Source organism: Acanthopagrus latus, chromosome 18 (genome assembly GCF_904848185.1).
Source record: "Acanthopagrus latus isolate v.2019 chromosome 18, fAcaLat1.1, whole genome shotgun sequence".
NCBI classification, from domain to species: Eukaryota; Metazoa; Chordata; class Actinopteri; order Spariformes; family Sparidae; genus Acanthopagrus; species Acanthopagrus latus.
Genome location: NC_051056.1, coordinates 12,516,319 through 12,543,741, shown reverse-complemented (window position 1 = coordinate 12,543,741; position 27,423 = coordinate 12,516,319). Strand labels below are relative to the sequence as shown.

Sequence of the window (27,423 nt, the reverse complement as noted above, 5' to 3'; positions counted from 1 at the left end):
TAACTTAAGTTCCTGGTGTAAGTAGTGAAATTTAGCCACCCAAGTAAGTTAACAATTGGCGTTCACATAAAAGTTAATCAATTCTGCACACTTTTGGTCACTCTTGCGTTTTTGGAAAGAGTAAGAAGAGCTACAAAACCCCCTTCTGACTCTTTTACTGTCCCGCCTGCACACAGCTACAGCATGTGGTAAAATCCAAAGCTTGTCAGGTCTTTCCGTGCCAACTGTAGCTCAGTTGCACTGAGCACTAGATACATTCTGTTCAGAGATGAGGTTTAATGCATGGTAAATTAAGAAAAAAGCCTTTAAAAAACTACTTTTACAAGGTTTTCGCCTCTAGACTTAATTACCTTGTCCACTAACCAGCTTGTCACTGTTGGATTCATGTGCTAAATCTTCCAGCAGGTCTATTTGAGTGAAATGCCTCATTTTCAATGAACATCAAGTTATCACTCTCTGTGGCCAGAGCATGTCATGTTTCAAAAGATGTTCCTGTGTCTTTGGGCAAACATAAGAAACTTAAATCACTGAAGAACCCAGCAGCTGTTCTTTTCTCCTGAACTTCTTCACTTAGCATCTCTGAAAGCTTCACAGACAGATGTGCTTCCTGTTGTGCAATTCTGCACCAGCATCTGCTTTCTTTGACGCCTACTTCAAATCCATCCAAAGAAAACTGCAGTGAATTTGAATATTTGCCCTTATTTGTTTCCCCAAGGGGAGGTTTATGACGTGAAGTGGCTTGTCACAGCATCAGCTCACCTGTCATGCTGCTTCTAGGTCTCCAGGCCGTGCTGAATGCAGATTAACAAAATACTGAACAAAGTAGGGAATTCAAGATGCATGACTGCCAAATCCCTGTTTTGTTGAATCTTTGTCATGCAGAGGAAGCCAGAACAAATGTTTTCTCTGCATTTTCCAAGCCAAATAAAGTGAGTAACAAAAAGACAAAACTTAGCAAGCATTTCATAGCGAGCTACAGCCGCCTCCTGCTACATGTAGGAGTTGGACAAGTTCAATATCCACCCAAACAGGCACAAAGTTTCCACATTTTGGTTTTCACACTGAGACAGTTCGGAATTTAAATAATAAAGATACCTAGATTTTTGCTTCCACAAAATCTAACAGGTCAGAGCTCTAGATGTCATCACAGGTTTCAGGTTAATGCCTTGTTTTGTTCATTTTGCTCCTTTATGAAAACCCCAAATCCAGCTTTCTTTTCTACATCTGAGAGGTTTACTAAGCTGGAGGAACACTAAAGCTGCAATGTGTACGAACTGGCCAACTGCTGTAGTTATAACCAAAATGAATAGAGGGCTTATTACCAGAGTAACAGGTAACTGCTGCTAAGCGGAGCTGCTGTTAGCTAATTAGCTTGGTTAGCCGTGCATCCAGTGGTCTGGACTGGGAGCTCAGAGCAATGGAGGAGTGTTGGTGTTTGCACATGTAGCACAGGAGCTTTGGAACTGGGGACAGGTCAGGGCTAGCTAGTTAGTACGCTAACTTCAGTAGATATACTCAGTACAAAGACATCATAAAGTTAAAGCTGCCTTTTCTTCACAGTCCATTGTTAAGTTTAGTTCACTAATACAATTCAACTAAAATCCTTACATATTGCCCCTTTAATGCAGAGAACAGGGGTCAGCTAGAGGTGGAGGACTAGTACTAAGAGCTCCAAAAGACCTTACCTGTACTAGATTTGATGGTTTCCTGTCCGACCGTTTGTCCAAGCAGGTCATACTGGTTTAGGCGGGAACTTTCCCCTTCCACCACCACAGAGTCAGAGGCATTTCGAGTCCAAGCATAAGTCACTTCTGAGATTGTGTAGGCATCTAAAAAAGAGAGAGAGAGAGAGAGAGAGAGAGAGAGAGAGAGAGAGAGAGAGAGAGGATAAACCCACAGGGGATCAATCTGGGGCAACCACAGCTACTGATGATTTTTTTCAAGAAATTATTTCAGTGACCCAAATGAAAAGCCCCCCACTACATTGTGTTTGATGCTGAGTTTCTAGAAAAGAAAAATGCTGTAGAGAGGAAAAACCTCTCAGTAGCTGAAGATTCGTAAAGCCAACAAACAACTGATGCACAGTGACATTTGACCTTTTCAATCAGTCACAGCATTCACTGAATGTGAAATCTGAAAGCTTGTCTGTTGACCTAAGAACGGCTGATGAAACAAAAAACAGATTTATTTCCTTCAGTATAGAATTACTGAAGTGTTCTGCCAGTCATGTTGCGCCACAGTTTACTGTACCCTGAACAAATGGGATTAATGTAAACTACTGTAGGTCATTACAGAAATGCATTGAAAGTAAATGTGACATTTGAATAATGTGGGAAGTCAAGGCATTTTGGACTTAATACTCTGATACTTAATATCAATTGTTTTTAAACTAATATCTTGAAAGAAGCTTAAAGCAAAATGATCTTTATCCAAATGTAAAGAGGCCATGGCAACAAAGTAGTGATTAAATAGATTTAAAGTCACAAGATGAAATATTTGGATGAGCTTAACATTCTTTTTTGCCCATATCTTCCAGCGCACAGTGATTTATCTGTCACTTATTCTATATCTGTTTAATAGCCGCGCATGGTTAAAATTTGCAGTGCGAGTGCCAGAAAACGGTTCCATGCAGTCCAGCTTCACTTGGCTCTCAGGCTGCTCGCTCGCCAGAGAGCCAGTGAGGAGAAGAAGGAAAAAAAAACACACAGCATTTTTAGTTAAAGGTCCCTCAGGCGCTATCATCATCAGAGTTACTCACAGCTGCCAAATTTTAGTGGACAGGAATGAAAGTCCATGGGGAAATCCTCCAGATGCATTGGGCACTCTGCATGCACAGTTAACCTGCATCCAATTCACAGAAAATTAAGGAGACTTTGCAAATGCATGAAAAGTAAACAGCACAGATTACGCACGGTCTCAAAAAACAAAACAAAACAAAACAAAACAAAAGAACACGAGCCTCATGCACTATTCAAGACACAACCCATCTGTGAGGCCTTGAATCTAAAATAATTCACCTTAACCATAATCAGCAGAACAAAGTAAACAAGTTGCTGCAGAGACAAGCAGAAATCTAACGGCTTGTGTGTTTGCGGTGAGATTGTTGTTTAGCTCTTTGATAAGAAACTCCATTGTATGCAAGTATTCAACACTATTCGACCACTGTGATAACAGCTTGCAGTTGTTGATCTTTCAAATAGATTTTCTTGAAATGCATGTTAACAAAAACATGCTAAATTTGCAGAAAATAGGATGCATGAAGAATACATTTGAACAAATGCTGATTCTGCAGAATGTGCTTCTCTGAGGCTACCACATAAATTTGTAAGGTAAGTGTTCTGTTCAAGTCCTTCCTCTTTAAGGAACAGCTTGAGGTCTACATCATTCACTTTCTCGCGGATGGTTTGATACCACTAACAAGCTTGTATGCTAAATATTAAGCTATAGCCAGCAGTTTGTTTAGCTTAGCTTAGCCCTTCAACAGCCGTCACATCATGTCACGTCGCATCACGACACATCACGTAATGTCACGTCATTCATTAATTCACAAATTTAGATGCAAAGAACACTTAGAAAAATATATATATATATATATAAAAATAAAAAAATTGCAAATTGCACTATGTACAAATGTTTCACATGTTTACATTCCGTGATGTCACCTGTATATATTTAAAATCTATATTTAAATCTTTATTTTTTCATTTTTACTTCTACTTTTTTTTACACTCATTGTGGATAGAGAGTAACAGAATTTCAATTCTCTGTATGTCTTGCACATATTGCAGCATTGACAATAAAGCCAACTTTGAACTTGAACTTTGAACTTTGAACTTAGATGCTGTATCTTTGTACAAAAATTACAGTGCCAAAACACAAAGTTTTGGCTACACGGCTTGTCCACCCTATTAAGCTAAAAGACTGTGAGCACTAACTAGCCAGCAGCTTGGCAGCTTAGCTTAGCCGAAACTAGGCTCCCACAAACTGCCCCAGGCTTTTAAGTCAAGTCCTATTAAGCTAATGGGCTGCTAGCACTAGCTTGATATTTAGCTTATACACATGAGAGTGGTGTCAAACTTCTCAGGGCACTAATTAGTATGATATCTACAATCTCAAGCTCTTCCTTGGAATCCAGCTCAAAACATTTACATTAACGTTGTGACTTTTATTCTCAGACGTGCTTGTTGGACTTGAATTACCTCATGGTGTACAGCAGAGTCCCATCGTCTTTGATCCGCAGCAGTTTGTTGGGCATGGTCATGTTATGAGCCACAGACTTCTTCCCATTGTGGAAGAAGGTGTCTGGAGTCCAGATTTTACTCGCCATCAGGTTGTTGAGGGGCAAAATATTCATTGGTCCATGAAATTTCAACCTCTCGTCCTTCCAGCTTTGGCGGAAGAAAACGTCTATGGTGTACTCCTGTGGACAGATGGGATATATGAGTAAACAGATAAAACTATATTATTGCTTTATTTTATGATTTAGCTGTCCACTTTTATGAAAACGAGTCGCATTTCTCCTGAAGAAAAAATTGAAATAAAACACATGGCACCCTCCACTGCCCTGCTTATCGGAGCCTACAAGCAGCAGTTCTTCACGACTGACTTCACCTGCCACTTTAAAACCTGGGCACTGTACGGCTCTCTCTATTTATCAAAGCTCCATCAAGGTGCTCTCAGCTCTCTGAGCCGGTGTTTTCCTAAGCTGGCTCTGAGGCTGAGACAACCCCTTGACCTACAATCCTCTGTTGTCAAAAAAAAAAAAAAAAAGAAGGAAAACACACACGCTAGGAAGGATTTAGGGCAGGAAGCACTGCACTGTGAACTGAGTGTATGTACGAGAGTGTGTGTGTGTGTGTGTGTGTGTGTTTAGTGCCAGCGAGAGAGAGAGAAATTCAGAGAGAAATACATTCCTCCAGAGTTTTTTTTTTCCCTTTCACAGTTGAAAGGCCGCTGACATTTAGATCCTGAGACACTGGATCTGTCCACTGAAGCCAAAACTAATGGCTTTATTTTAAGGCAAAAAACACCATTCTCCTTTGTTACAATTTGTGTCAAGTCAGTAAATACAAGCAGTCAATCAAATATACAGATTCCCGAGGTGGCATCTGAAAAAAATATATATATATACAGTATATCAGTATTACATTCAGTACATAGGTCGTTCAAGTCTGCACAATTCATTCTACAACACTGTTAGCTATCCCCTAAATAAAAAAAGAGCTCACAATGTAGGGAAATTTTGCCTCAACTTATATTTTAAATTATTTTTCCCTGGGGCTCCACAGTGATAGATGCTTAAAACAGTTACCATTCTCTTTTTTTCCCTTTCAAATAATCTTGGCTAACCTGAGGATTTAGCCAATGATCAATTTGGTGATATTTTCTATTGTTTACCTCGACCAAGCAGGTTATGTTTTGTCCATGTCTGTTTGTTAGTGTGTTGGTTTGTCAGCAGGATTACACAATAATTGCTGCACGGATTTCCACTAAACTTGGATGGAGGCTGGGTCTCGGCTGAGAATGGACCCCATTAATGAATCCTGGAATTTTTCTTGCTTTCTTGAACGCTGCAAGCTGCTTTTACTTGACATTTTCATTATTTCTCAGGAAATAATACATTGATCTTGATGAAGAAAATGTAATGTATTTAGGTGGTTGGTATCTATGAGTGAGTACAATTTGATGTTGGTCTGGTTCTAGTGGATCTGAATATGTTTTATCTGATATTGAATTAGGCTTGATTGAATTAAAGGGGACTATTGGGCCTTGGCAGAAGTACGCACACTACTGAGTGCCATTCTAGTTCTTCACAAGGTCAACAAATCTCATGAAAAGACCAACATCAACAATAAATCCATCCTTCTGACAAGTTTTATCTGTGCAGCTGAAGCCAGATTTGCTTATTCCTCTTAAACTTGTAAGTTATGATTGACCTGGTTGTTTGGCTACTGCTCTTTTGAAGCTATACACAAATATTTCTTCTTCTACTGATTATTTTTAGTACATTTTACAGCTTTCACTGTGAGTAGACTTTCTATAAATCTTAAATATCCTATAAATCCTATAAAGCTAGCACCTCAGCAATCAGCTGAATTGCCCCACAGCGTCTGAATCAATAAATCAGGAGAATATTTCACACTGTGCAAGACTTAAACCTGAAAGAAATCATAGATTTGGAGCCTTGTGTCCAATTTTGTTACACCATAATGTTAATTTTACTTTATTTCATTTTTTTTTTTTATACCTGAGAACATGTTGTGACGATCTTACTCTATGGATCCTTTAATTCTGACATGTAAGTGGCTCATTTATTTTGGCTTTAGGCTGTAATGCTACTCAGTGATGACCTCTGCCAGTGAAACTGAAGGTGATCATGTTTTTCGCCTCTGTCCATCTGTTTGCTTGCAAGATTTTTTAATTTTTTAATTTTTTTTTTTTTTAAAAAAAGGCAAAGAGGCACAAGGAATACTTTGGCTGAAATTAAGTGGACAGATCAGATGTGGGTGGTGATCTGGAACTGGGACTTCCGCCATTCGATTATTTTTATATTTTTTTCTAGTCTAAACGATTTTATCCTTCTGTCAGAAACCTGTTCCACAAACGCGGTTTATGTTTTGCTGAGGGCTCTCTAGTTTACATATCTTTCAGAGGCCACTGCATTGAACTCCAACATCATAACTGTTAAATCAATAGATCAATCACTTGGAAAATGGGTCTTCAACAATAGAGGGGACGCTGATGATATGATGTGAAGGTGGGCGCATGCTTCAGAATGATAAACAGGAAAGCCCAGGATAAACAAAGGAGTGACTAGAATAACAAGAGGACTTTCAATAATTTATAAGATGAAAATTGTCAGATGAATAGACATCGTGCTGTAGTGTGGAAGACTCGTCCCACCTCAGTAGTGTGCTGCGCGTGGGGAGAGAGGGACATGATGCAATTATGAAAGGAGGGAACGCTGTGATGAAACTAAAAATAAAGCAGAAGAAATAGGGTCTTTTCTTCCATAAAGTTTGTGTTACAGGGAAACACAAGTCCGTCGGCTGTGGAGGTGGTCGGTCTGTTTATAAGACAGCGCAGATGTGGGTGAATAATTAAACACAATGAATAAATGTCCAATATATGCTCTCACCATGTCTGTGTCTGAAACTGGTCCGAAGCTGGTGACGTAGATGTTTGTCTTCACCTCAGTTATCCTGTCTGGATAACAGACAACAGTTAGAGTCATCAAAACACCCAAAGGGGTAAAACAAAGTTGCGATACTGCAAAACCAAAACAGGGGTATTAATCTTATAATCCTTAAGATTTTCATGATATATCTTTTATGCTATTAATTTTAATATAAGTCATTTTTATTGCTTTCAATTGTCAATCCTGTGAGGGATTCACATTACCTACCTACTGTATGCATGGCTGACTTCAGTGGTACTAGAGATGTATTAAGTTGCTGTTAATTAAATCTGTTGCTGGGTCACATTAAAACCATTCAACCGGCAAAACACGGGAAGGCTTTTATTGTTAAACAGAGCTGGGAGACGAGATGAGACGAGACGAGACGAGATGAGACGAGACGAGACGAGGTCATTTCCCTGGTCAGACTGAAATATTACAGGAAGTAACAGAACAGAAGAAGACAAAGTTGAAGAGCTGCACATCCGACCTAGTAACACCACGGGTTGTGAAATAGTGAGGAATGTAACCTAAAGCATTCATGTACATGGGCACAAATTCTTCTTGTGACACTCTTTAAAGTACATACAGGTGTTTAACAAACCGACAAAATAAGTCTTTCTTCAAACTTAACAAAAGTGCTGTGCTGATCACAGATTGGATGTGAACACTGCAATGCCATCATCTATCCTGACCACCTCATTATGACTCCAGTGTCATTCAGTCAAAGAGACTAGGTGCAGGTCTGAAAAGATAGTCACAAAAACAATACAACATCTGTATCCTTGTATAGGAATCCTACAGAATATGACAATTTAATGAAGTCCTTAGCAAGGTGACCAACTGTGCCCTGCTGGAAACTATTTGCGGTGCATTCATGTGCTGTTGAAATGATCAGAAAAAATGTTTTTGAGACTGTATGAAAATGTCTTCCCAGGTTAGACAAGCAGCTTGTAAAGTCTGAGAAGACGTTGGTGCATGAGTTGCCGAGTTGACTTTAAATGATGCTGAACATGGTGGATGAAAGTGAACATTGGGTGGATGATCAGAAACTTTTACCAAAGTCATGTGTTGTATAGTCAAGCCGTCAATATGTTTAAAGCTCTGAGTGATAAAATGCAAAACTTAATGTTGGTGTCCATGTTGTTCCCAGATTCCGACATGACGGATATGAACGCACCGAAGATTGCCATTCCTCATGGCATGATGGAAAATGTCCAATTTTTGGCTGACATCATCATCCAAACAACAGGAGGTTGTTTGGCTGCACTGGAATCAGATATACAAGTTGATCTTCTCTTGTATTTCTGACAGCAGCAGCACAGTAAGTGCCACACGTACTGCTGTCCTACCTGTACTGGCATAGTTCATACAGCAAAGATCGGCAGCAGGTCATTAACACCGTCCAGAACATCACTGGTACTATCTACAGAGCATCAGTGACATCAGTGATGTGAAGATACAAAAAGACAAGACCCACCCCGCCACAGTCTGTTCACCCTGCTGACATCTGGCAAACAATAGAGAAGTATCCCCTGCCGTACCACCAGACTACAGAGCAGCGTCTTTCCTCAGACTGTGAGACTCCTCAATTCATCCTCAACACTCCATCATCACATATAGCTTTTTCTTGCGTGGCATAACGGACTACAGCTTGCATTCTGTTATACAACACTGAGCTGTTCAATGACAAACAATTGAACCTAAGAATAACATAATCGACTTGGATAACGATATCTCGATATCTTACAGATCATTAATTAAATAACAGATCAAATTAATGTCTTTCGTCTGCCAATTAAAGTAAAAACAAGACATTCTGATTATGCTCAAGCAGCTCAGTACAATTAAAAATTGAATTTCTTCCAAAAGCTATACAGCTTCCAATAATTCATGAAGAACTCCGACTGTTGCTGATCTCCATAAATCTGTCTTATTTCCTTCCACTGTCATTTGTTCGCAAATCAGATGAATTGCATGCAGACTCAGTTCACCTATACCTGACTTGTACAAACCAGTTCAGGAGGAACTCTTGCAAGATTAAATTTGGCAAGTGAGCCAAGATTTTAAGCGTGTGAAATTTATCCTAAATGTTCACACTGATGCGACAGATAGGAAGAGTAAAGCCTCCCATGCTTCCTATTCAAGTGATAATGCGCTGCTGCATCAGCGCTGCTGCATCAGGTCCATTTGCTTTCTCTACACTCTGTCTCTTTCAATAATTACTGAGGCTCCATCTCTCATGCTCGGTCAATTCAAAAAGCTTTCACGTTTTACTCCACACTCTGTACTACACAGCAAACAGCGTCTCACATACAATCTGAAGAGATCATTACTCCTCGGTAAAGTGCTCTCATGCATGGCGGGGTGAGGCGCCGTTCACGTCCCTCTAACAAGACGTATTATGAAAACACTTTCTTATTTATAAGGTTATGTAAATCCAGAGGAGGTGGCAGGTTGCAATCCATTTAGCAAAACGCTGAGGTGCATTTATTTATGTTAACCAGGCCTTTGTCTGTGAATCGGCTGATTTACAATGAACAGGGTTTTTTTTCTGGGGCCTCCATTAGTTTGATTTATTAAAGAGAAACACCACCTCAGTATAAAACGTGCGTGACACTAAACACAGTCACACTACAATGCTTCTGCATGTACAAAGATGCAATATGCTCCATTTTATCACTTGCGTAGGGTGTACTGTACCTAGTGAACCTCTCAGTGTGTCTGAGATTTGTTACTGTTACCATCACTTATATTGTGTGTCAGCAATTTGTTGTGTTGTCTGAATATCATTACATGGATGAATTATCTCACAGTGCAATAATAACAAAAAGTCGTAAATCTGTGTTCACTATCAATGAGCCAGCTACCATCATACATTTTAATCTTTAATCTATTTTGCCATCTGACAGGCTGTTTAGTCCTCTCCACTGAATTCCAAGTACTGTATAGAGTAGTGAATAATTTCAGGCACAGCTAGTACTTAATGCCATTACATTGAATCTTGTCGTTAAAGGTATTATTTGTGTGATGCAGCCAGAATTTGACGGTAGCTCCATAAAATAGCGTATCATCAGAATAACCAGCAGCTGCTGTCCTTTGCTAGCTACCTTTGGCTGATTAGTCTCACAGCTCAGTTAGCCAGTGGTCCCAGTGTTTGACATTGTTGTGACAAAGAGTCGGACATCTGCAGCAGGTGGAAACATAGGAAAAGCCAAAATATTTTCACATTTTACTCCGTCATGGATTTGCTGTTATTTGTAAGTACGTATATATACAGTATACTATATGTATGCAGGCTTCTTGTCAGTTGTTGAAATTCATAACATAAAACTCAACATTCAGCTGCTACAGTGAGCACAAAAGGATTTTTGTCATATCACAGCAATAAAAAACAAAGCAAAAAAAACACAGGGCTAAACAATAAAAGGAGGTCTGTGGAAAACCAGATCCACCACCAAATGACAGCTCCAGACCATTAGCTTTGCATGAGCGGAGTGAATTCACAAGCAAAACTAACCATATTTGTACAAATGATGCATCTTCGCAGTAGCAAACCTACAAAAGCACAGCCCTCGGGAAAGATATGTGTTTACTATTTAAAAATATCCAGAGTGCATTTAATGCCCGGGGACATTAGGACACTTATTTATAGGGACAAGAACAATACCTAAAGTTCATTTATTCAGCAAGAGCAGTCACAAACATGTGCTTTTAATATAATCTGAATCATATGGTGCAGATGGGCCTGCTGAACCATGTTTAATCGGTCAGACGAAACCTGCCTGTGTTGAGGGACAGTGCATCCCGCTGTGAAACTACCCAAATGTCAACTTCACTTCTTGCCAGTTTGGAACAGAGATAAAGAGCATCATCAAAGACAGTGGGATGGGTGAAAGACATCAGTCCGGAAAGATGGAATCTTTATTAGCCAAGTCTGATTTGACTAGCATGATCAAACTGTCATAAGTTTTATAGCAGCACTTAAATTTACAATCTGTGAAGCTCCCTGCTGCTGGTTACTCCAGCGGTGATTAAAGAAACTTCATTACAGGTTTTCAATTAAATGTCCTAACAGCTGATGTCTTGTACTGTAGGTGAAGTGTTTAATGTTGCTGCATGGTTAGCACTGCTTGCTTTTTAAGCTGACTAAGCAGACACTGCAGTTCTTCCAGTTACATGAACAGGGAAAGTCATGTTGGCACCAAGATCACCGCTCAGCGAATCAAAGAGTCCAAGCGGAATCTGGCCAAAAGACGTCACAGTATTAGCCACAGTGCAAACAACATAAATGTTCAACAATGCCTATTTAAATAAAGGAAATATCACAGAGAATACTAGAGTTGTGTAAAAATGATATGAAACTTTATACAACTGGCAGGGTTTCCTTCACTGGTGCCGGTCCACCTGTCCTGGAAGTATCTTGAACATACCGGAGTGATTCTGAACAACAAAAACCACAAACACATCGATGATCGATGTTTACAAGTTTAGACAATAGTAACCACAGAGTTCAGGATGACGTCTATCAAAGACACCTGAGAAGCTTGTTTGTGTTTAGGTTTCTTAATATACTCCAACGATGGAGCAGTAACATTAATCAATTCTTTTTGGTGGAGGATAATGACATGGAAATCTCGCTTGGTACAACTTTAAAGCCAGAAAAAAGTTAGAGCTCAGAGCATGGAGTCATAGTTGGATGACATTTTTTTTGGGTGGAAAAAAAAAATCTGTAGCAGAAGTGTGAATATGAACAGAAGTGAGCTGCCTTCCAGTCACACTAATGATGATGAGGGAGCGGCCGTGTGTTCTGCATTCACTCTCTACAGCCTGGCTTGATTTCAGTGAAAGTGAGGGAAACCAAATGCATACAACGAGTTTGAAGAATAATGTGGGATTAGACCAGTTAGGGCAATTATGTCCACAGTAGTAACATTATATGCTCTACTTTTCATTAATATAGTTGTTTTTTTTTTGTTTTTTCTTTTGCTTCTGAAAGCAATATCGCCATGATTATTTATTTATTTATTTTGTATTTTCTATAAATAAGTTCAAGAGAAATGCGCCGCCTGAACCCACACGGTAATTCATTCATTGTTGAAATGATTACAGTTGTTTTGTTTTTTCTCACTGCCCTGAAACCTTCTAGTAGCCTCGAGGGACCATGCGGGTTCATGTTGAAAACCCCTGCCCTAGATTTCATCTTTTCCATCTTCATCATTTGATTATCAGTGGAGGCTGGGAAACATTTCAACTGGCGTCTCTCGTTCGCCGCATGGAGACCCAGCAGATGGCTCGTCTCGATAGATTTGAGTGTCACATCTCAACAGTACATGTCTGACCTTGGTATAGGATCGCCGGGTGCGATCTAATCCAATCTTTGGTATCAGCTGCTAGAATGATTCCACCTTGATGTAGCTATCAAAGGTGCAATATGTAACATTTTTTGTTGAAAACAAATAAATGTACTAGAATTTAGCATATTAACCCGCTAGCCCAGAAAGATCCTGGTCTAAAGCTCCTTTGCTCATGGTAAAAACACCAACACTCCCAATATAAAAACATTATACACATTATAAATAGGAAACAAAAACTCCAAAGGTATTTACAACATTGCACATTTAGATACTCAAATTGCCAAGCTAGGAGCAGTTAGCAGTTACTCTGGTGATTTGTTGCCCCCCATGTGTTTGAGTATGAATTTGAAGGTGGGTAAAATTTACATATTGCAGCTTTAATGTTTCATTTTAATTGAAACTGGTATCATTCTAGTCTATAAGCTGCGGTTTTGTAACGGCATGACGTTAGACAATGACACCACTATTTTGTCCACACCCCATTGGTGCATCCAACTGCTGTTTTCTATGGAGACCACTGACCCTAATCCTAACCCTTGTGGAAGATAATTATACAGAGACACTGGACAGGAAAGTGTTTAAGTCTATGAATGAAAATGATTTCATGTATGTAGATAATGTCTAAAGAGTTAGTATTTCATACAGAACGATGAACACGTTGGGATTCAGACTTATTTTGACGTCAGACTACTTCAACCATGAAAACTGTCAACGGGACCAACTCCCTGACTCTGCTGTATGTATGAGTGAACACACTTGTTCAGCTGTGATGGGGCTTTTTTCCAGCCATTACAAATATGTTATAGACCAGGGTCCACTGAAGCGTCAACATGTTTCTCCCACAGATGTGACTTACAGATCTAACACGTCCACAATGTGGAAAATTCCATCTGATGTAATTTTTCTGTTTTTCGAGTGCATTCTGCGCCTCGAAGTTGTCCCTGTGTACATTAATGAGTACAGTGTGCTGCTACAGCTCGCGGTTTGGCTCCAACTGGGACAGAAATTCTGATACAGACATATGTGCTTGTGCTACTCAAAGACACTTCAGATGAAAGCGCCTAATTTATGTTTGAATGTTTTATTTAAATGTTTTATTTCAGAGCGCTGATCTCCCCTTCAGTAAGTCTGTCTTCAAGATGATCACTTCTACAGCCCATCTGCTGGTGGAGAATCATTAGTTAATTTAATTTGTCAGTCAGTGTCAATACAGTTTCATTGATTCAATCTTTTAATATCCAGTGGAATACACACGCCTTGTCAGAAGGGCCAAATTAAAAAAAAGGCAAGAATCATAATCAATGTAGATATTTTTCAGGGATGCATTAAGTTTACATTTCGGTGCAATATTTATATGCATCTGAGCTACACTCTAGCAATACGCCAAACATTAAATAAGCAGCACTATTACTGTAGGTCCAGTTGCACAGGCTGAGCGCTGCCAAGCTAAAGGAGGTCTGTTCCCCATATGGCAGCTTCTGGGCTGGGCTGATGGCCCCAGGAATTTGAATTTCAAATGGCAGCAAATCCTGAGGGAGGATCTCAGCTTTGGGGTGAGGGGCCAGCTGGAAATGAGATGCCAAACATGGAGGATGATGGGAGAGGTGAGGATGGAGAAGGATTCGCTGTAGCCGTGGAGACCACGGGCGAAGATGCAATTTTCATCAAATGTCTTTTTGTGTGTTGTAATAGGAACAGAGAAATAGTGAAGCACGTCATTCTCATGTAGCTCGAAATTCATCAAATTCTCTCAGACACTCAGGCTTGACTTTACTGTGATGTAAAGAATGTACTGCATATTTTATATTAAACATTGTTTTTAATCTTTTTTAAAAACTTTTGTTGAAACAATATGCAGTCCCTCAAACAAAATTCCATATATGATACATACACACAGACTGCAGGTTGGGAGGTTGAGGGAACATGTGCTTCACGTTTTAATGCAAATTTAGTTCAAAGTATGGGAGGAAATGCTTTCAGACTTTCACAAAATCACCTAAATATAGGAGAAACACAGTTTTCCTAACCTTGTGATGTGCCATAACCATTTTCCTACCCTTTGCAGTGGTGCCTTGGAAGATTTCCATTGAACCAACATTCATGCCAATGATGACGGCGAGGCTAAAACTCTCAGGCTGTGCACCTTGCAGCATCCAGTGATGACAAAACACTGAAAATGTAGTGCAGTTTACACTAACTGTCATTTGATGAGAACTCAATAGTGTAATAAAATATCCTGGCTGCTGTTGGAAGAACAACGCCTTAATAGATTAATAAGGATTTATGACATTTTTGGGTGAGTCATTGTATTTCTATTCAAAATTGATGCTCTACCTTTTGAGAATGACTATGATTGATTGACACTATTATTGTAAGTAAATATTCATTTCAAATGGTTTGATTGGTATTCTAAAGGCCGATCAGAAGAGCCAATCAGATAAATGCAAGATACAATTTCCCCACTAACCCCAAAGCTTCAGAGCATACGGTGCTGCAATACGGAGAATCCACATTCAATTTTGTTGCATGACAACTATGCACATCTTGTCCAGTGCGAATTAGCTGCCTTGCTGTGTTCCATTTGCGTCCCCATCCTCCCCATTTGTGGAAATGTTAATAAGAACACTTCATGCTGAGTGAGGACCAATAAGATCCCCCTGCATCCAAAAGCCAGTTTCCATGGCCAGCGTATAATGTAATCAGGTGAATATCAGCTACATTACCATCTTCATTGTATCCCAGCTGCTGGGAGATCTCAAGCCATATACAGTATTGTCCTTGACTTGGTTGTTGAGAAAGTCATAGTTTGCCATACAGTATTTGATGCTTTGAGACTAAACTGATAAGGTTTTCTCCCATCTTTACCTGGGTATCAGCTTTAACAAAGGATTTCATTTGTCAAATCCGCTGACATTGAGGTCGGTCTGAATATTTGTCCCCAACACGTAGGTACCAACCATGGCTGTGTGCGCACGTTAATGAGAACCGATGAGATCAGTTCTTATAAACTACATTTTCTGTGTTTTACTCCAGACAAAAAACCTTTATAAATAATGTTGTGTGAGACTATACACAAAGTTTGAGGTGACATAATGACTATTAGGTCAGAGAATATTCTACACTTTAAGCACCATGCAGTCATATAAAGAAGAAACTTAGGGACAACATCAACATCCTGGTTATACTGAGTGCATGGTGGACACCATTTACTGATCCAGGATTCCAGGTCAAAATAACAAATAAGCTTCTGAGCAGCACCGGAGACTCTGGGTAAACATTTCCTCAACTTTCCCCTGCACGCTCTATACCATGGATTTCTTACATAACAATGTCTCATGAGCAACTATAATCCAACAAAACAACTACTGGTGATACTTGATTTGAAGGAGGTATACACAAGCATTCATAACACTTTATCACACCTAACACAGAATACGTAACAAGTCATAAGTGAATCGACTGCTTTGCCTTAATCACTCGCTTGTGTAAGGTTATCCATCTTCTGCAGCTGTCTATGATCCACCCTGTCCTGATGGACAATTCTGGTACAATGATCAATCAGAATGGGTAACAGCAGGATCATATTCCATTGATTTGGACTTGAGTCTAATGCATCTTTGCCTGAGAACAATGTACCACGAGCCAAGAGCCATCTACACGCATAAAAGCGTAAAATGTAAGTGTTTTCATGATGCTACCATAACACTAACGGAATTATAAATTATGTATACTTTGTACACACTTTACATTTCTGAGAAAAAAAAACATGTTTTTACACTGCATGTTTTGAAAAAAGATTGACCCAAAAAAGGCGCTACATAACGATAAAAAATGCATTACAATATCAAGCCTCTACATATTATTTTAGTTGAACTACTACTACAACCACACAGCAGAAAGAGACTGACCCTGAAACAAGATAGGTCATAACTGCAGTGTGGTTCTGCATCAAAGGTTTATTTCAGCGGGCATATTCCAGTAAAACTCAAGCGAGAATATAGCCCTCTGTGGGGTTAAATGTGGCCAGTTTGGCTGCTGTTACTTTCCAGGAAGTGGAGTGAGTGTTATATAACCTAAATGTTTTGTCATTTGAGTGTGTTTGTCAGTTTATTCTTGAGGGGATTGCTGCCAAAGGTTGTCTGTACTACAAAAGCTGATGTTAAATGAAGTGTCCTCGCTCCAAATGAGCCAGCACCCATTTTAAGGAGACGCATGCGGTTTCATAATAAAATGGGAGAACAAAAGTTTTAAATGAGTGTAGTGGATGGCATCATTTGAAAAGTTCTGCACATCCTGTGCTAGCAGATCATTTCCTTACCCCCAAGACCAGGCCGTAGGCGGTTGTCATATCCGTCCAACAGGCTGTCCAGGATTCGCGTGAACAGGGTGATGTTGGTTTTAAAGGCATCAGATGCGGCATCGGCATTCACTGACCTAGTCGATGAACACACAGTAACAACCAGCTAAGGCGCTTCAACCACAAAGAGTCTGATTACATTTTAAATGTTTTTAGAGACATCACTGTTTTCCTCAGAGGCCTGAGTTATGAGGAAAAAGAGGTCGTTTTTATCTGGCACACTTGATACATGCCCACACAGACACAGACACACACATACACATTGTTTGTCAGGCACATGGATGACCCAGTTCAAGGCAGAACATTTGTGAGCCATCTGATCTCGGAGCCAAAACACAACTGAATATGCAAATGTAATCAGAACTGGAGATTCATGGTAAATAAATTCAGATAAGGTCCCACATTAAACCTCGTCATAATCACCACTGTCGAGAGCTCTGGTGGAACAGCCTCAGGTTGTGGCCTTATTTACTTCAAGCAGGGAAATGGAAGGTAGCCTATGTCATTATTCACATCTGGGAAAATTTTGGATTAATATAGCCCATTTACTGGTGTTATGGCTTTATAGACTAAGAATACTAAGTGATCGCGTAGTGTTGTCAAGAGAGTGGCATTTCTAAGCTCCATAATTTCTTGAAAAATACCAATAATCCATGTCATGTTCGATACTAGCAGGGAAAATTGACATCTAGGGCGTGAAATGTTCGCTTTTTATCAAAAGGTGAATATAATTGATTAATTTTCTTTAATTTTGTTCTTTGTGTTATGCGCAACAGCATCTGAGTCAATGTGTCTAGAGTAGGCCGACGATATGGACACTGCAGTGTGTGTCAACTCGTTGTCAGAGAGAAGAGCAAGGAAGCGCAGCTGGTGTATCGATACTGCCACAAAAATATTCATAATCTATATGTATTGATATATCAATATTCTTGACAGCACTAATTTCAAGTATACCTCAACAGTACTAAGCGACATTTTAAGTCTCACCCATATCACAACAGCCAACATGTTTTTAGCCTCCATTAGCTTGCGTCAGACAGCACGTAAATGAGCTAAATTGTCCCAAAAACTGTTAGCATGATGAGGGCAGTAGGAAAGCTTAGGTGGAGGAAAAAATAACTTCAACTTTCATTTTATCCATAAACCGGGATCAATTCATATTTGTTCGGCAAATCTTTATTTCATCGCTTCTAGTTCACTTTAGTCGGCTAACACTCTAAACAGCTAACTAGCTACCTTGCTTGGTTTTTAGACAGCTAGCTAGTCAAATTAGCTTTTAAAACTGGATTGCACTGCTATGATTTTCTAAAGCCAAAGACATTTCCAAAGCATATCAAGTCATGCATAACCATTACAGACACTGACATGGACTTATAAGTTTAAGTTAAGTTACGTTTATATGAGGTGTTTTTGTATTCTACAGACCTCCAGCCTCCAGGATGTATAGTTGGAAATATCAGAAAACCAACCATCGCTAGCATGTTTGCTACATAACATCTAATTTTAACACCATGCCAACTGATACGGCTAATTCTCAATAATAAATCAAAAAATTGGTTAAATGTCGTATCTTAACATTATAATACCAGGATACTAAAGTCTCTAAACAGAAGTCAATCTTCTATTTTTTTCCAGTAATGTTTTTCTGCTGTGACATGTTAAATGTCTGCCCATGAAACAGATCCCAAGCCTTGAGCTAGCACTAACTGATGAAATGCACTACTTGGCTGTCCGAGACAAGTTTTTAGAATTCGTACGTCAGTGGGGACCTAATGGGGCCTTGAGGGGGTTCAGTGGCCTTATTTAAACTGCCTCACATGCTTCTGACGGTGGCTGTTTCTTTCTTTTGTCAACTGTCATCTAGTGTAAGCGCTCAAACGACCTACACTGTCACTCCCAATATCAAAGGAGACACCTTTACACCTGATGTGATAATGTGAGAAGTCCTGTGTGATAAAACAGCATGCCTACTTTGTGCCAGCTGGGTTAAAAAAAAAATTTAAAAAAAATTGCAATGTAGGTTAGACACATTTTCAGACATATATTCACAGAAGGCCTGAGGTTTTTCTTGTAAGATTGTTTGTATGTTTTCTATTTTGTTTTCTATTTTATTTTTATGATCCATTAATGAGCAGATTTCATGGTAAATAGGTGTTAATTACCAAGTGACATTTTCTTGTGAAAATTTCCCCTAAAATACCACAAACATTTCCTCAGGACGTTATTTAATATCTGCTTAACTCTTGCTGATCATGACATTTTTTTTAAATTCTAACTCGTTTCTGTCCAACTTCCCTTCGGCAGGCCACTAAGTTAAATTTAGCTGCTGCCCGAAAGATTAAGAAAGATAGAGACTGATTGTTGATTGTTGAATTGGTCAGAATCTAAATGGTTAAAAAATGTTAATTCAATTTACCGACCTGCGGAAGATGGATAGAAATGAGTTGGTTATTAAGCAGTAAGAACAAACCAAAGAATGAATATTAGTTAAGTATGTTTCCACTGAACACTGTATAAGTTAAAACTGGACGTTTATGTTTTCTTTAGGTAAAATTTTCTCTCTTTACTTTATTTACGCTCTGGTTAGGTTTACGCACAAAAACCACTTGGTTAGGGTGTAAAGAACATGTTTTGGCTTAAAATGCATAGTTTCGTTCATCAGGGATGGAGATGTCCTGACTTCCTGTGAAAAATAGTTGGTTTTCTTTAAAATCCAGTGTTGTGACTCCAGCTCTAGTCACCGATTTGACAGCCTGGCTAGTAATGTCGCCGCCACCCTTCCAGCTACGTCCTGCCGTACCATGTGAATGTGATATGCCATGTTTGGTACATGTCGACCCTGGACATTACTGTGGTTTGCAGAAACATTAACCTTTAACATAATATCCTGGTGACTGGGCTGTTCTGTGTATTACAAGAAACAGTAAAACTTCATTTTACAGGTCTAGGAAACGTAATGGTAAGTAGGTGGTAATGACCGAGAATTATATATGAAATTTTATATGAAATTCCCCCCAAATTTCCTGGATAATTATCCCAAAATTGACTGAAAATCCCCTCATTATTATTCAATAATGCGATTTTCCAAAATGCAGTTAAGAAATATATGGCGGTTTCTTTATCACACTTCCTGGAAACTTCATTCTAATTTTGGCCTAACTTCTGCCCATGACGCCGTTTTAACTTCCCCTCAGCAGGCCACTAAATTGAGTCCAGTCGCAAGGATACAATGTTTGCAGTTTATGTTTCTGCAAACTACAGATATGTCCAAGGCTGACATTTGTAGCAAACATGGCACATCACATTCACGTTATATCCTTATTAGCTGAGTGTCACATCAGGAGTTGGAGGGGACAGAGACTGTGTTATTCCAGGCCAACAGCTGACCACTGTTTGAGTCACACCAGTGCATTTATGCAAGGACACCTGATGATATTTGTTTTTTCTGGTGACTGACACCAGGAGATATTTCCAACCATGATTGTGTGGACCAAAAGAGGTTTTTCAAGGCAAACCCTGACGCATTCCAGGTGTTTTTTTTTTGTGCCTATACCTAAACACAGAGCATATGAACAGCGCTGTGACAAAAAGAGAAATAGAAAATTCAACCTAAACAGAGAGAAAGTTGCAAAACGTCCAATTTTAACTTCCTTCCTGGCGATTTCCTTTCGGCACTAAAAACACAAAGCAAAGTCCTCGTATGTTAAAAACCTCCCTTCCAATAAACCTGATTCTGATTTATTCACGGAATGCTTGGATTCTCCTCAAGGCTATTTGGTGATAAAACTGCCCTTCAAGGTTGATTTGGCTTGGTTTTGGTTGGAAGCTGTTATCCTAAATTAGAATAGGTTATTAAAAAAAAACAATCCATATCCTGTTTTATCTATTGGTCGTGTGTTTTTTTTTTCACTCCTATTAGTGTAACACAACCAATGGCTGCTCATTTATAGGCCTCCATTAGAAAACTGTAGGTGGGCTAGATTGTGAGAGAGGCAGTCCTGGGCTACTTCCCCAGCAAAGGTAATTACCCACATGCCCCCAGGGTTATTTTCATGGTCAGACTAAAGGATGCTGAGGGCAGTAAAACTGCCCCTCTCTTGCTCTTTGTGGTGTCCACTGATAATGAGTCCGGCCTGATTAAAGAAAAAAAAAAAAAAAACTTGATAAATAGGGACACTGTGGGTGATCCTCGGCCTTGAGGCGGCTCCCATTCAAGAAGACTCACCTGGTTTTCCAGAGAGCTGTGAGCGCCAGCAGGCAGATGAGGAGTGGAGGAGCGCTCTCTCTGCTCCACATGGCTGCTTCGAACACCTACACACAGCAGGACAGCCGCTGGAATGAATGGAGGAGCTCAATTTAAACGGCTTGATGTGCCACTGGATTCATATGTGGCATTTTATCAGTCATTACATCCAACACTTAGGTCTGGGGGATTCCCTTTAACACGCGATGTGGAGGAGGGGGAAAATAGACGGAGAAGAAGAAAAAGCAGAGACAGCCACTGACAGCAATTAGTATTCACTGACACGTCCCACGCCTCCACTCACCGAAATTACTGTTACCAAAAATATTGGATCAAGTCGGTACACCGATTTGGAGCCGCCACCCCTGGAATTAAGTCGATTAAAAAGAAAAAAAAAACCCTTATATACAAAAAGAAAGAAAGACAGAAAAGGAAAAAAAAAAAAAAAAGGCCAGTCATATTTGAGAAAAAACGTGAAAGAAGCATGAAGCTCGTCTCCCACGCTCCCCCCCCAAGACAATAAACAATAATCAAACAGACGTCTTTGTGTCTGAGAGAGAGAGAGAGAGATGGTGAGAAATGGATCAGACTCACCTCAAGTGCAGAAAGTACCTGCTGCAGCCGGAATCGTCGAAGATGCAAGAAAGTTAAAGACAGATCGCCGCTCGAGCTCCTGCTCCGATGAGACTGGGTGAGTGCAAGTGTGTCATGAAAACAAAGATGATAAATCATAGTCCCGGCCGGCAGGAATAATGCACCCGGAGTGCCTTGGCTTTCATGGTGTCCCAAAATTAAAAAGGAAAACAAAAAAACAAAAAAGCAAAAAAAAATTAACAATGAGATGGGGGAAAAAATTAATAATAAAAAAAGAATTTCTTCAAAATAATGGAATAAAAACAAGCAGACGTGGACGTGGGAGCTGATCCTGCCTTCAAATTGCCCTGTTCAGCTCCCCCCCCCTCTCAGCTGGCGAAGGGCTCGATGTTGAATCGTGATAAGCAAGAAGCACATCTCAGTCTCCCTCGTCTCCACACAAAAACTACAAAGGCTGAGGAGGAGACGCACTGGGTCCTAGAGACGGTGTGGTATGCCCTGAGCCTGCAGCTCAGACCGTGGCGTGCGAGCATGTATGTTAATGAATGCTGCCTCCACTCACACTCAATATACAGAGCAATATTGATTATGCACAACAAGTCAGGCTCCCCTTTGCATTGTTGTGATGGAAGTGGCATGTTTGGAAATGGAGAATCTGAGCTCAACCATTCTGGATTGAGACAGATACCATGCTTCAATGTGTGTGCGCGTGTGTCAATACACGCCAGAGGCTTGATATTCTTTTCATTTTTAGCCTCATACACCAAAAAAAACCAAATTATTAATTCTTTGTGTTTGATCTGAAGTACTGATTGATGGCTGTGTTGAGTAGATAAGGAGCAGCACCTCAAGTCCAGGACCGACATCTCTTTAAAGGAGAAGGTCACCATAAATGGAAAATTCAGTCATTATTGACTCGCCCTCGTGCCGATGGAAGTTTCAGAGTCAGTGAAACCTCTCTGGAGCTTCCCAGCAACACAGTGTTCTCCTAAACAACTGAAGTACATGGGGACTTGTTTTAAAGATTAATAAAACAACTGATAAAAACAACATAAAATAGTTAAATACAGTTTGGCTGGTGTAATTCAAGTCTATGGAAGCCCCAAGATTCAAAATTGATTTGAAAAGATGTTTTTACTCCCTTTTTAAAGCCAAAGTCTTTATTAGCTTCTGAGCTAAAAGTGCTAGCTTTATGTTCGTCAGGGATTTTTATGTTTAGTATTTGGTGTTTTTTTTTTTTTTTTTACTTCATGTACTTCAGACATATGCAAGATATAGATATAGATAGATAGATAGAGAGAAAAGGCTGGCCCTCTTGACACTTTGCTGTTGCTAGGACTGTGTATTGTGGTAGAAATAGCCAACCTTTTCAAACACGTGTTCTATTGTAGTTAGACTGTTTACAGCGTGACAGTTTATGTCTCTGGATTGCCTCAAAGCAGAAATGGACAAATAAAATGAATCACAAAGCAGACCATCTGTTCATTTCAGAGTGCTTTCCACACTACAGGATAGGGTTTTGAGTTGTGGATCTCCTGTCTCGACTTTTGGGAGCTGTCCTTTCAGCACCACATACTACAGATGTCTTTTATTAAAGAAATGAAACTCCATCCGACATGTGGCTAGTTTTTTTGTGTGTAATAATACATGTGAATAATGACTGAAACCAGCATGCAAATCATCAGATTTGAGCCTGAAAAAATGTGTATATTTACCAGTATACAGCAACACCTCGAAGAAGAAAAAATAGGAAATGCTACAGTTTGATAATAACAGACTTTATTATCAATATCTTTCAAAAGACATGTCTTTAGTGGCAGATGAGAGTATGTCATGTTTGATTGATGACACTAATAAAGAGCTCAATTCTTGCAGAAAAAAAGTGTAATGAGTCATGTTTAAGTGATGTCAAAATATGTATTTTTATCTATGAGCTTGAGAACAGGAAGTCGATGGCAAGCTAGAGAAAAATGGGAAACTGCTTTAGAGCAGCACCGGACTCCCTGAGACCCCCTAAACCCATGTTTACTGCATATCAATGTATTTTCTTGGCTGGATGGTCATTTTTTTGTTTTCTTTTGCCAGCAAGATTACACAAAAACTACTAAAGGGCTTTCAACAGAACTTGGATGGAGTCTTTAACATCTTCAACATTTTTGTTGTTTTTGTTTGTTTATATTGTATGGATGCTGATTATTTTTTATTTTTTTTAATCTAGCATATTTAGGTGGCTGATATCTGATATCTAAAAGTAAAGTGAGGACAACTTGATGCAGATAAAGGAGACTGTTGGGTCTTGGCAGGGATGTGCACTCTACATAGTGCCATTCCACTTTACATTGTGCTCAGATGGTGCATTCTAAATAATTTGCCTTGAGGGATCAGTGGAAGCTAAACAGCTCATTTTTGCCCCAAAGTTGTTTTACACTTAATCATGGATCATTTGACACTTCATATTTTAATAAAACCCCCAATCATGATGCCTCAACATGTCTACATCAGGTCACTGTGGCTGAATGCTCAGACAGGTAGAGGATTAAAGAGCATTAAGGAGACATGCTTACTGATAACCCAGCATACCTATGCCTCGATTTAAGAGGCAAAGGAAGTACTCTCTCTCTCTCACACACACACACACACACACACACACACACACACACAGGCAGAGATCAAAACAGACTACTGGACCTCAGGGGTCGGACCATTATCAAGCAGCCGCTGGCTCCCTTTGCTATACTTCAGACTAGAAGGCTGTCCCATTGATCTCTGCTCTAATCCATAGCTGTGACAGGTGATCGATGAGGCAGGTCATCTCAATAACAGTGACCCTTGGGCCGTCATCAGGTCGGACAAAGCAGGCAGGTATGGAAACAGCCAGCTGAGGAAAAGCAAGGGCACTGAGGACAAAACACACAGAAAAAAAAAATCTGCTCTTTTATTTTCAGTTTAACTGTGTTTGCATGTTTGGTTTTTCCTCTAAACTCTGCTGTTACTTGTGCTGCTAGCCGCTGTGTTACATACTCTTACAGCACGTTGTTTATTGCACGATGTTGCATCATGCTCAGCCTACTGCCAGGCCTGAGTGTGTGTCCCAGTCGGGCACAATGAGTGACAATGCATATTGATCAGGTCCATGTGGACGAAGGTAAGCAAATGACTCCATGATGAAAGGTAGCAGTTAATATTTGATAAAATCAAAAATAAGTCAACCCTTTCACGTGACTGACAGCGCTGCCTTTGTGGTTTTCAGTATCAGCTCTGTGGTCGGTCAGGAAATGAAAATCTTCCTGAGTTAATAAACAGCGCAGCTTCAGCTCAGCAAATCTCAAAGTCACGGTTATTTTTGATTTACTTTCCAGATTCTGTGATATCAAAGAATAATACATTATGCTAAATGATAGGTACATTTGTATAAATCTAGAATTTTCATTTCATATAATAGTGAAGCCATAAACATGCAACATCTTTTGTTTTAAATATCTGAGGAAAACAGTGTCGTGTGTCACACTATAGTATATGCACTATTCAACCTGATCTTCTGCTGATAAATGCAGCAAATTACTGCTGTCCTTCATTTTTGATGAAGGTTTGCTGTCAATTCATTGCATTTCCTACAGTTTCCTCACAATAAAAGCCAGCCAGTGTTTCAAAATTCAACTGTTTTTAATGTTAATCAGTGGGAAATGTTGTATGTATTATAGCTCTGATAAGAGTGTGAACTGTATACAGACAGGCTTACACTATGCAAATTGAATAAAATGCTGGTTTACATGCTGCAGGTAATTTGACTACAGTGCAAGAACGGCATACCTCGCCACTGCTGTGTAAACTACTTTACAGAAAGATACTTATGGGAAATGTAAATACAATTGAATGGATATTATAATATGGATATATTACAGTAAATACTGTGACTGAAGTCACTTTGATGAAAGTCGCAATACTAAGTGGTACAACCCAAATATGCAAATTGATTTATCATTAGTATGATTAATGGAGGGCTGAATAACTGTAATCTGTCCTTTCATTGCTAACGGGGTTATCATTTATCACCTGTAAACAGGAAGAAGACCAAGGGAGCAATAAAGATGTAGATTCTGAGCGGCTCAGGTTGACTGATGTCAGTGGGTGAGCTGCTCAATAATGACCTGGTCAATCAAAAACATGGGGAACACAAAGGTTTGTTGCTGCTGCAGTGCATTCAAACAGCTGATCTAATTATTTTCCTTGTCAGATTAACCATGGAATAAACAATCATATTGACCTCACAGTTTCTGTCCTAGCATTCGCTTGTTGCTGCAGAGAATCGCATACAGTAGAATGAAACGCTTCACAAACATGTGGGGTGATATGACTCACATACATGCACAAATACCTATGCAAACACACACACACACACACACACACAGACAGGGATGCACGTGCACACACACACACACACACACACACAGTGACCTCTGCTGGAGAAAATACAGTACCTCACGCCACATTTATCTGGAAACGGATGTGGAAAAAAAGTGACTGCATCAGAACACAAGGACGTTTCCAGCAGCTGGTTTGATTTTCTGCTGTACAGCTGAGAGCAGCGTCATCACTGACGGCTCAGTTTGTTCTAACTGCCATCAAGCCGAGCAGCTAAACATAATATCAAGTATGCCGTCTTTGATGTGATCCAGATATGAGAGCAAAGCACCAGGTGGTTGTTGACTCCACTGACATTTTAGGGGAGAAAATACCTGAGCCAGTCATGCAGCATGTTGTTGTCAGTCGCATGTCAGCATGAGTTGATTCACCAGGCATTGCTGGAAATGCTAAACCATTCTCGGGCCGCCTGTTACCTCGGCAACAAGCCATGCACGGCAGAGGAAAGATGTTGTGAGAGAAAAAAGATGAGGAGCCCATCAAGGGGCTCTGACACTCTTAAAGTGATAGGTCGCCCTCAAAAACCCCTTTGTCAAATTGCGGCGGCTCTATGCGCGGCACACTCTCACAGTCACATGGTGATACTGAACCAGCTGACACCCAGCGGCTCCCACTACAGAACCAACATTAACCATCAGAACCCCCTCATTTTATCATTCGTCAAACTAAAGACTTACAGGCCTGTCCCCCCGAGGCGCCGCTATACTCCTTCTAAGGTGACCTCAATTCAACAAGTCATATTAAATATTCATGTTGTGAGAGTAATGTAACTGTTTCAGCCTCTGAAAGTCAATTAATACATTTGAAGTGGAGCCAAAGGGTGGCAAAGGTGCAGCTGGAGAGAACAGCAGTGCTGATGGTGGGTAAATGAGCCTGAACATGCACAAAACCTATGGATGTATTAAAAGTGAAACTCTGTATTTTTTTTAACCTGGGCCCTATATTTATACTGGTGAGTAAATGATTCAAACTTAAAGTTTTTGAAATTGGTCTCGTAGAGTACTGGCAGCCATAACACGGCTGCAATGGCTGCAATAAAATCCTTTGGGGCAACTATGACCATTGACCACTAAAAGTGCTTGATTTTACCACTGACAGGTGGTTGAGAGATTGTTATTTCAAGTGTCGGGAAACATTACAGAAATTATTTCTATGGAGATAGACCTTTTTTGTTAAATTATAAGATCTGTTTTGTAAAACACAAGTCTTGCTCAGGTCTTGCTCTAAAATCTTGTGAGGTGAGTTGTTACAGTTTTTGCCTCATTTCATCACT

General features: G+C 39.8%; 1 protein-coding gene across 5 annotated transcripts in view; it reads right to left on the bottom strand.

Annotated features, from left to right (window-relative positions):
* Positions 1-23,521, bottom strand: part of LOC119007941 (gamma-aminobutyric acid receptor subunit alpha-2) — a 35,934-nt gene extending 12,413 nt beyond the window's left edge. Inside the window, exons 1-7 of one of the 5 annotated variants that reach the window (XM_037077923.1) lie at positions 21,729-23,521; positions 21,117-21,202; positions 16,853-16,968; positions 7,139-7,206; positions 4,200-4,420; positions 2,759-2,841; positions 1,686-1,829 (exon numbers count right to left, since the gene is read on the bottom strand). In XM_037077923.1, coding sequence (XP_036933818.1) covers positions 1,686-1,829; positions 2,759-2,841; positions 4,200-4,420; positions 7,139-7,206; positions 16,853-16,968; positions 21,117-21,202; positions 21,729-21,866 — 856 coding nt within the window. In that variant the 5' untranslated portion in view covers positions 21,867-23,521. Of the gene's footprint in view, positions 1-1,685; positions 1,830-2,758; positions 2,842-4,199; positions 4,421-7,138; positions 7,207-16,852; positions 16,969-17,878; positions 17,960-18,316; positions 18,567-21,116; positions 21,224-21,728 lie in introns of those variants that run through there. The other 4 variants (XM_037077924.1, XM_037077925.1, XM_037077926.1 and 1 more) reach the window with 4 other exon arrangements.
* Positions 23,522-27,423: the final 3,902 nt, after the last annotated feature.